This window comes from Oncorhynchus tshawytscha, linkage group LG08 (genome assembly GCF_018296145.1).
Source record: "Oncorhynchus tshawytscha isolate Ot180627B linkage group LG08, Otsh_v2.0, whole genome shotgun sequence".
NCBI classification, from domain to species: domain Eukaryota; kingdom Metazoa; phylum Chordata; class Actinopteri; order Salmoniformes; family Salmonidae; genus Oncorhynchus; species Oncorhynchus tshawytscha.
The window spans coordinates 39,667,293-39,678,286 of record NC_056436.1 but is presented as its reverse complement, the minus strand read 5'-3'; the positions used below and the strand labels follow the sequence as shown (position 1 = coordinate 39,678,286).

General features: G+C 43.2%; 1 protein-coding gene across 1 annotated transcript; it reads left to right on the top strand.

The window, feature by feature from the left end:
- Positions 1-649: 649 nt before the first annotated feature.
- On the top strand, positions 650-2,635 carry LOC112255730 (radical S-adenosyl methionine domain-containing protein 2-like). Its single transcript, XM_024428583.2, has 5 exons — positions 650-669; positions 1,112-1,364; positions 1,493-1,630; positions 1,923-1,955; positions 2,375-2,635. The coding sequence occupies exons 1-5, from the start codon at positions 650-652 to the stop codon at positions 2,537-2,539; spliced, it is 609 nt and encodes a 202-aa protein (XP_024284351.1). The 3' UTR covers positions 2,540-2,635.
- The last annotated feature ends 8,359 nt before the right edge of the window (positions 2,636-10,994 follow it).

Genomic DNA, 10,994 nt, shown 5'->3' with positions numbered 1-10,994 from the left:
TTTTGAAAATCCAACCAGTTATCCACGTTGATTCAACATGATCACATTTAATTGTTTGGTTGAAATGGCGTGGATTCAACCCGTTTTTGTGGGAGGCCTATTCAACTTTGGAATAGAAACTGCTCATGTGACGTTATGAAGATCAGTTACATTACAACGCCAGGAGACGCTTCATTTATTGCGGAGTCGAGTTAGCCCTGCATCAGAAGTTTCAACAGGACAGCTGAAGACTAGTAATATTGTTCTCTACTCAAGTCGTGTTTGTGAAGATGTTCCTACAGTTCTGCATGAGTTTCCTCCAGTGCATCTTTGCAACTGTCCTGGCCTGGCATGGATCAATGTGCGAGGACAGCAGGTGCACGTCGCATCACAGTTCTCTTCTACAGGAAAAATCAACCCAAGTGTCAATTATATATAGGTCCTACTCATTGAGGAAGCAAAGAGAGTTTTACAGCTTCTCAATGAATCTGATAAATTTGCCCCAAGATTATATTTATGCATTTTAAAATTCCCTATTTCAATTCACATGATATGTTATTAGATTAGTATTACAGCCTATTTCTATCTAATTTAATATTATATTCAGTGTTTATTAATGTCATACACGATAGAGATGATTTCTTGGGGAAATTATTCCAATAGTGCAAACATGAACTCCAGCTCCCAAGTGTCAGTATTGTCAGCAATGGCAGCATGATCACAAAGAAGTGGTTCCAAACATATGATAAGATGGTTTTCATTTTAGGTGTTAAAATAAAACATGGTAGGCCAACCAACGTTACCCTGGCGATTTTCATTATATCATAAAGCACCCATCATAAACAAACAAACCACATTATCCCCAGGAAAAAAACAAGTTAATGTTATTTACACTAGATGTCAGCACCGGGTTAGTTTTGATATGAGGTCACAAAAAGCGAACTCAGAGAAGCATTTCACACTTATTATTTGAAAGGCCTCGCAGTTGACTTTGATCATCAAAATGTTTTTAAAAACGACTTGTTGATATTTTCACTTCTATAAATATAAACTATCACATGGATGTCTGGATATGAATATATTTTGAATTCATTGGTGTTTCAAAATAACATTCTTTGAGAGATGATGTCAGTTTTATCACCAAAACTCTCCTTGGAGAATACCAGGACATTCTGGCCATTTCCTGTGACAGCTTTGACGAGGACACCAACCAGACTATTGGCAGAGCCCATGGCAGGAAGAGCCACCTGGACAACCTCTTCAAGGTCCGTGACTGGTGCCGGAAGTACAAAGTGGCGTTCAAAATCAACTCTGTGATCAACACCTTCAATGTGAATGAAGACATGAGAGAAAACATCACAGAACTCAACCCTGTACGCTGGAAGGTTAGGGTGTTCCAATGCATTAACATTACACACCAGTAATGCTGTATCTGTGAACAGAGGTGTCTTCTCATACCATAGATGTAACAAATGAGTTGTATGGCCTTGACTTCACTGTGTGTGCTGTATAGGTGTTCCAGTGTCTGCTGATCGATGGCGAGAACAGTCTGAGGGAGGCAGAGAGGTTTCTCATCAGCGACCAGTATTTTCAGGTCTTCCTGGAAAGGCACAGCAGCATTAGCTGCCTGGTACCAGAGGCCAATCAGAAGGTATGGGACTGGACTTAAGACAATATTATATTTTTTTATTGTCCGTTATTGATATTATGATGGTTCAACGACTACTACTCCATTAAAATTGTTTCCAAATGCTACTAAGGTTTAAAGTACACCATTAGAAAAAAGGGTTCCAAAAGGGTTCTTCTGCTGTCCCTATAGGAAAACCATTTTTGGTTCCAGGTAGAACCTTCTTTTGGGTTGTATGTAGAACCCTCTGTGGACAACATTGTAATACAAAATAGTTTTGACATTCACATGTTTCCTTGTTGTCTTCTCTTGTCAGATGAGAGATTCCTACCTCATTCTGGATGAATATGTAAGTCCTTTTTTTTCAATCCGTTATTTTACACGATACTCACTCTACATTCCAAGTCTTAGCATGCCCTTTAAAGGAGACAGTCCTCATCCATCAGAACTACTGAACAGCTGTCTAAATGCTTTGAGTTGTACAGGCATGTACCTTGATCAGAGTGGATTTACAGGTTCTAAGAAGGGTGAAATAAGATGCCGTTTTGCATATATTTTATATTTATAAGTATTAGGTATGAGGTTTTATAGCAGTGATATTTTGATAATGGACTAGATTGTCAAGAAGCTCTTCTATGAACAGCTGTTAACACTTTATAACAACTTTCATGATTAAGCCTTTATAAATGCTTATACAATTCTTTATAAATGATTCTTCATGTTCTAAATGCTTATGAATTAGACTTTTTTTTTAAAATGCTTTTTTAGATGCGTTTCCTGGATTGCCGAGAGGGGAGGAAAGATCCATCCAAGTCCATCCTTGATGTTGGCGTGGAAGAGGCCATTCAGTTCAGTGGCTTTGACGAGAAGATGTTCCTAAAGAGAGGAGGGAAATATGTGTGGAGCAAAGCTGACATGCGGCTCGAGTGGTGATCCACACATTATAATCAGTTATTGCTGTCACGCCCTGGTCTTAGTATTTTGTGTTTATATATTTATTTGGTCAGGCCAGGGTGTGACATGGGGTTATTTTGTGTTGTGTTGTGGTATTGGGGGTTTTAGTAGGTATTGGGATTGTGGCTGAGTAGGGGTGTCTAGCATAGTCTATGGCTGCCTGAGGTTCTCAATCAGAGTCAGGTGATTCTCGTTGTCTCTGATTGGGAACCATAATTAGGTAGCCTGGGTTTCACTGTGTGTTTGTGGGTGAATGTTCCTGTCTTTGTGTTTGCACCAGATAGGGCTGTTTCGGTTTTCATTATTTCATTTCGTTAGTTTTGTAGTTTCTGTATGTATAGGTTTTCCTTCATTAAAATATATCATGAATCATCATCACGCTGCATTTTGGTCCGATCCTTGTTCTACCTCTTCGTCAGAGGAGGAGATAGAAGAGAGCCGTTACAGAATCACCCACCACACACGGACCAAGCAGCGTGGTGACAGGCAGCGACAGCAGAAACAGCGAAAGGAGGACTGGACATGGGAAGACGAACTGGACGGTGAAGGACCCTGGGATCAGCCTGGAGAATATCGCCGCCCCAAGGAAGAACTGGAGGCGGCGAGAGCCGAGAGGCGCTGGTATGAGGAGAAGCAACAGCGGCAGCAGGAGCAACAATATCGGGACTACACTACTTGGGAGGAAATAGACAGGTGGGCTGTCGACCCAGAGAAAGTGCCGGAGCCCGCCTGGGATTCGCTGGAGCAGTGCGAAGCAGGCTATAGGAGAATGGAGTTGAAGAGAGAAGCACGGCGGCGCAGAGGGAAACCCGAAAGTCAGCCCCAAAAATGTATTGGGGGGGGGCTCAGGGAGAGAGTGGCAGAGTCAGGAGTCAGACCTGTGCCAACTCTCCCTGTTTATCGTGAGGAGCCAAGGAGGAGACTAGAACCAGAGCCGGTGTTAGAGGTGAGCGAAGCAGAGACTGTGAAGGAGTTATTAATGGGGAAATTGGAGGAGAGAGTAATGAGGGAGTTGCTAGTTTGGTGCTTTAGTTACGATATTCGTCCGACGGAGCGAGTCGGGGATTTGATGGCACCTGGGTCAGCGCTCCATACTCGTCCTGAGGTGCGTGTTAGTCGGCTGGTGAAAATTGTGCCAGCCTCACGCACTAGGCCTCCTGTGTACCTACCTAGCCTTGCACGTCCTGTGCCAGTCCTGCTCTCAGACTCTCCAGTACACCTTCACGGTCCGGTCCATCCAGTGCCACCTCCACACACCAGTCCTCCGGTGGCAGCTCCCCGCACCAGGCTTCCTGTGCATGTCCTCTACCCAGTGCCAGCACCACGCACCAGGCCATCTGTGCGCCTCGCCTGTTTAGCGCCTCCGGAGCCTCCCGCCTGTTCAGCGCAGCCAGAGCCTTCCTCCTCTACAGCGCTGCCGGAGCCTCCCGCCTGTTCAGCGCAGCCAGAGCCTTCCTCCTCTACAGCGCTGCCGGAGCCTCCCGCCTGTTCAGCGCAGCCAGAGCCTTCCTCCTCTACAGCGCTGCCGGAGCCTCCCGCCTGTTCAGCGCTGCCAGAGCCTTCCTCCTCTACAGCGCTGCTGGAGTCTCCTGCCTGTTCAGTGCAGCCAGAGCTGCCAGCCTGCATGGAGCAGCCTGAGCTGCCAGTCTGCATGGAGCAGCCAGAGCTGCCAGGCTACATGGAGCAGCCAGAGCTGCCAGTCTGCATGGTGCAGCCAGAGCTGCCAGTCTGCATGGAGCAGCCAGAGCTGCCAGTCTGCATGGAGCACCCAGAGCTGCCAGTCTGCATGGAGCAGCCAGAGCTGTCAGTCTGCATGGAGCAGCCAGAGCTGTCAGTCTGCATGGAGCAGCCAGAGCTGCCAGCCTGCATGGAGCAGCCAGAGCTGTCAGCCTGCAAGCAGCCAGAGCTGCCAGTCTGCATAGAGCAGCCAGAGCTGTCAGTCTGCATGGAGCAGCCAGATCTGCCAGTCAGCCAGACTCTTCCAGATCTGCCAGTCAGCCAGACTCTTCCAGATCTGCCAGTCAGCCAGACTCTTCCAGATCTGCCAGTCAGCCAGACTCTTCCAGTTCTGCCAGTCAACCAGACTCTTCCAGATCTGCCAGTCAACCAGACTCTTCCAGATCCGCCAGCCAGCCAGGATCTGCCGGAGCAAACTACCTGCCTGAGCTTCCTCTCAGTGCTGAGCTTCCTCTCAGTGCTGGGCTTCCACTCAGTGCTGGGCTTTCCCTCAGTGCTGGGCTTTCCCTCAGTGCTGAGCTTTCCCTCAGTCCCGGGCTTCCCCTCAGTCCCGAGCTTCCCCTCAGTCCCGAGCTTCCCCTCAGTCCCGAGCTTCTACCTCAGTCCCGAGCTGCCCCTCAGTCCAGTGGGGTCCTTGGTGAGGGTTATTAGGCCTAGGTCGGCGGCGAGGGTCGCCAATCAAAGGATGCGTTACAGGGGGACTAAGACTTGGATGGAGTGGGGTCCACGTCCCGAGCCGCCACCGTGGACAGACGCCCACCCAGACCCTCCCCTATGGGTTTTAGTGTGCGGCCGGGAGTCCGCACCTTGGGGGGGGGGTGTTCTGTCACGCCCTGGTCTTAGTATTTTGTGTTTATATATTTATTTGGTCAGGCCAGGGTGTGACATGGGGTTATTTTGTGTTGTGTTGTGGTATTGGGGGTTTTAGTAGGTATTGGGATTGTGGCTGAGTAGGGGTGTCTAGCATAGTCTATGGCTGCCTGAGGTTCTCAATCAGAGTCAGGTGATTCTCGTTGTCTCTGATTGGGAACCATAATTAGGTAGCCTGGGTTTCACTGTGTGTTTGTGGGTGAATGTTCCTGTCTTTGTGTTTGCACCAGATAGGGCTGTTTCGGTTTTCATTATTTCATTTCGTTAGTTTTGTAGTTTCTGTATGTATAGGTTTTCCTTCATTAAAATATATCATGAATCATCATCACGCTGCATTTTGGTCCGATCCTTGTTCTACCTCTTCGTCAGAGGAGGAGATAGAAGAGAGCCGTTACAATTGCTACACTTCTGTATGTATTTTCTGTATGTTTTTTTATTAAAAAAATAGTTTCCGCCTGTATAACTGCACTTTACACTTAAATATTTATGATATTCTAAAAGTTATATTGGAATCTTTTACTGCTACAGTGGGGCAAAAAAGTATTTAGTCAGCCACCAATTGTGCAAGTTCTCCCACTTAAAAAGATGAGAGAGGCCTGTAATTTTCATCATAGGTACACTTCAACTATGACAGACAAAATGTGGAAAATAATCCAGAAAATCACATTGTGGGGGAACTTTCACAATTCGTGGCTGACTAAATACTTTTTTGCCCCACTGTATACCTTGAGGCGTTTGTGTACTGTACCTTTAATTAGTAGTACAATTACACAACACAGCTACTCTACACAGACAACTATTTAATCACTCACTGGATAATAATAACTTGCTTTTTGTATGTCCAGATTTGTTGGTTTTTCCTTATATGTCCTGTTATCCAATTTTTTACATGTTCTATTCACCAGCCAAGAGGCTTATTTTCACTTTCGTGTAGTATTTGGAATTTAGCACTTTGAGTGAAATGTGGGGAATTTATGAATACAGTTGCTACTATTTGCAGTGTGTTACATCTGTCTCTGTATGTAATGTATCGCAAAAAAAAATAAAAATAAAGATGACATTGCATGATAAAGAATGATGTTTGTTAATCACAATCAATTTACAGGAAGCACATTTATTCAGTATCTGGATCAGGTTTGTTGCCATACAACCATTCCAATTTTAAGAGGCAACTACTGTAGCTTAAAGTTATATTCTATTGTTCTCCATCCATTTCAGTGGTTGTAGTTCTACTGTAGCCTAAATGTGCAGTACATGTCTATTGGGATAACTCAAATCCCCACCCCTGATAAGATTGCTCACTGGATCACTATGAGGATGGGTTCCCTTGGGACTGACATAATGTCTCTACAACATCTACAGTATGTTGTAATCAGGTCTTGATCTTTGTCTCATCATATCTGGAGATTCTTAATGGGACAATAGTCAGTCCCCCTTATATTAATAAGCAGGCCTATAAGCCTTCATCTATTGCTACTGAAGCTGAATACATGCATCAAGTAAAGCTTCATTTTCTTTCCTTGTTTTCCTTCATGTTCTTCTGTCTGTTCTAACCCTGAGATATTTCCTTCCTGTAAGAACCAACGCTGATGATGAGAAGCAGGTAAGGAGAGTGAACATTTAATCTTGCACAGACATGGAGCAGGACAGGAAAAGCGTCAGAACCGGGGGAACAAAACGAGATACGACAACCAATGCGGAAGCGGGGAACAGAGCTGGGGAACAGACAGATATAGGGGAAGTAATGACACAGGTGATTAAGTCCAGGTGAGTGCAATGACTCACAGATGCGCGTGACGAGGGAGGCAGGTGTGCATAATGATGGTGGCAGGAGTGCGTAGTACTGGGCAGCCAGGGAGGGTGAGTGGGAGCAGGAATGACAGTCCCCCCCCTCTAGGGGTGCCACCTGGCATCCCACTTGGACGAGCCTGACGGGCCGGCCGAGGCAGGGCGCTGGACCAGCTGGCTGAGAGCATAGAAGCCCGACGAACCAGCTGAGGCGTGGCAGCCTGACGATCTGGTTGAGGTGTGACAGCCTGATGATCCCGCTGGGACGTGGGAGCCTGATGATCCGGCTGAGGCGTAAAACCCTGACGATCCGGCGGAGGCCTGACATGGGATGGGTGCCTGCCGAGCCAACTAAGGCACCGAAAAGCCAACACTCCCCGATGCTTCATTTGGTGGCTTCCGCATTCTGTAAGAACCTACACTGATGATGAGAAGCAAGTACGGAGAGTGAACATTTTAATCTTGCACAGGACAGGAATAGTTCCAGAACCGGGGGAACAAAACGACATACGACAATCAATGCGGAAGTGCGGAACAGAGCTGGGGAACAGACAAATATAGGGGAGGTAATGACACAGGTGTTGAAGTCCAGGTGAGTGCAACGAATCGCTGAAAAAAAAAGAAAGAAGAAACAATTCTGAAATGAATCGCCTGACCACAATGGAATTAGATATCAAAATGTAATTTGCTTCAAAATGTAATAGGCCAATCAATAGGAAATGTAATTCAGGAATTGCATTATACAATAAGTTAATTTCCGACCAGGCCGATGACGAGTGAACATTTGATAGTGAAATTTGCTTAGTTGGGTAATCCTCTCCATAATGCACCATCGACATTGAAAGCAAAATGCCAGTGACGCCTTTCGTCATTTAGATAAAGTTAAACACAGTAGCTATTGATAAACTGGGTAGTTTGGGTCCTGGATGCTGGTTGGCTGAACGTTGTGGTATATCAGACAATATACCACGGATATGATGCAACATTACTTTTTACTGTTTCAATTGCATTGATAACCAGTTTTCTTCAAGTGAAAATGCCCGCGAAGTCAGTGTTTGGAGGATATATTGGCACGGGTGTTTGAGGACTGGCAAACCGTTCCAATATATCCTCCAAACATCGGCTTCGAGGGCATTATCACTTTTATACAACGGGTCACCAACATATTCAAATAACGGATTGACACATTTTCATTAAAAAAAACATTATTTTGTTGAATTTATTCATACTATTTCATCCTTTCATGAGATATAGACCCAACACAAATCTAAGGGTGCTACCCAAACTGGCTGGTCGTTGGTTCTATCAGTTTGATTGCCAGAGACGCAACCTAGTCATTAAGTATTTTTGTTCAGTATCAGCTTTTCATTCTAAATGTTCCATTGCCCATACTGGCTGGCAACGTTCTTATCCCTTGCTTGCTAACTAACCAACTACAGCTAACATACAGTTATGTCAAACAGTGCAGCCAGAATAACAGCAAATTAGCTGCATTTGCGTTTGTTTAAGCTGTTTTCTATTGACATTTCTTTATGTATATCCATAAAAATGATGCCAGCTGATTCATGATTTCGACTGGCTGAGAAAAGTTGTCTGCCTGCCTGTATTGTCCCGACACGTTCATCATTACTATGGGACAGCTGGAGATCGAATTTCCATATTGAAACAATGTCGCAAATATCGGAGAGACAGGCAGCAAGGTTAAATACAAATCTCCGCTGTTGAAAACCAAATGCAAGTAAAAAGGAAATGGGAAATAATGTCTAGATGCTTTTTATAGTGGAGATCAAGTTCATACATTGGATTGAGCAGTTAGATGGAACAGAGTAAATAGGCATGTCAATGTCATAGTTTGTGGAATAGAGACTGGCTGGAATGCAGTTTTAACCAATCAGCATCCAGGATTAGACCCAACCATTATATTAAATAGCAATTAGGCACCTCTGGGGTTTGTTGTATATAGCCAATATACCACTGCTAAGGGCTGTGTCCAGGCACTTCATGTTGCGTTGTGCATAAGGACAACCCTTAGCCTTGGTATACTGGCGATATACCACAACTCCTTGGGCCTTATTGCTTAAATATAATCAAATTAAGTTAGACCTATACACTTGGTGTCCAAACTTTTAACTGTCACTGAATATATATATATATGTATATATATATATATATGTATATATATATATATATATATATATATATGTATATATATATATATATATATATATATATATATGTATATATATATATATATATATGTATATATATATGTATATATATATATATATATATGTATATATATATATGTATATATATATATATATATATATATATGTATATATATATATATATATATATATATATATATATATATATATATATATATATATATATATATATATATATTAGGGAGCCTACACCCTAAAAGTAGTGGGATGAGGTGGTGGGTTTTGGGAAATAATGTATAGGTGCAGGGTTAGATGGTGCAATTTAAGTTTTTCACATTCCCCTTGTCCCTTTTTTTGGTGGGTCTTAAAATGTGCAATTCGCCTACAAATTACGTCATTCCAGTGTGTCACTTCGTATTTTATTAGGATCGCTTTTAGTCCTCATTTGGACTAATCTTCCAAGAGTCCTTAAACATTAAAATACAATTTATAACAATGAGCTTTTTGGTCAGAATTTAAATGAAATAGGCATAAGGTTAGCAGTGTGGTTCAATGTAGGTTTAAAATCACAAAATAGCACGCCTGATTTGGGAAACTGAGGAGAAAACGAAACGTATGGCGCACTTGACAAGCAAACCAAAACTTGAGCCATATTACCAAAAACGAAAGTGATGCAATGTGCACCTGACTGTCTGAGATAAGGGCTGCGTTTCAATCTCTTAAAAGACACACCCTCGTCCACTTACCCTCGCCTTATGCCCTTGGGGGAATCCCTGTCACTATCTTGGACATCGGTCCAAACGATTAGCCAAACAAGGGAAGTTCGCAATGTAAGCTCCTCAGCCCTCGTTTTTGATTGAGTTTGCGAGTGTACAATTATGTTAACTTCGGGCCTGAAACAGCCCATAATTCAATTCATGATGATTGTACATCTACTAAGAAAAGTCAGCCGAAACATAAAACCTTAACATCAATATGTGTAAGTCAATATACAAGTGTAAGTAAAAATAACGAACGTAAAAAGTTTAGAAATTGTGCTACTAATGCAAACGATGCCCCAAACAGTCTTGTAAAAGTAATTATGTTTTTGTTTGGTTAGCTTTTGGAAATTGTAGAAATAAAAAATGTTCCTTCTTCAGAAGTTCCAGCCAGACAGGCTAACGTTAGGTAGCTAATTAATTTGCTAGCTATCACACAGTAGGCGTATATTAATAATTATATAGTTAATATAAGTAGACATGCAATCATAATTGACTGTAGCGCATATAAAGCACGCACAAGCTACCTGTGGCTGAAAACACAATCATCGCGGTATGAATAAGTGAATAAGTGACGAAGGGCGGTCCATTTCACAATATTTACTTCCTTCCTCCCTCGCCCTGCTAGTGTACTGTATTCTCGTCAGACGTCATGATACGTCATCAGAAGTGTTCACTTAATTTGAGGGCTGCGGGAATAGGGTGTCTTTTAAGCGTTTGGAATGCAGAAGGTGGGCCTATCATAATATGGCTGTTACCTCCTGTCCCATGTCCTCACCTACATTACGCTAATGAGTCAGCTAATTTGCATGGCACTATTAGGGTATGACGGCCTATTCAAAGCGCTTAAGCATGTATGCGTGTAATAGGACTGAATTTGAATCAAGGCATACATTTATTTTCACGTTTTTAGAGCACTGCAGTGATGGTCATTATGCCTAATTGCACCACTACTCATACAGTTGGTAGCCATTGGGCACAGATGTCAGTTCAATGTTTAGTTTGGTTTAGCCTACATTTGGTTGAGTTGTCAACAAACGTGAATTAAATGTGAAATCGACAACAACAAAAAAACGTTTTACAAATCCAATCAGTTATCCACGTGGATTCAAC

What these genes read in the sequence shown, in the direction of transcription:
- LOC112255730 (XM_024428583.2), top strand. Translation starts at nt 650, where the DNA reads ATGAACTCCAGCTCCCAAGT. An exon ending in ATGAACTCCAGCTCCCAAGT is followed by an intron (nt 670 to 1,111) that starts GTCAGTATTGTC and finishes AGATGATGTCAG; the next exon opens with TTTTATCACCAAAACTCTCC. An exon ending in ACCTCATTCTGGATGAATAT is followed by an intron (nt 1,956 to 2,374) that starts GTAAGTCCTTTT and finishes ATGCTTTTTTAG; the next exon opens with ATGCGTTTCCTGGATTGCCG.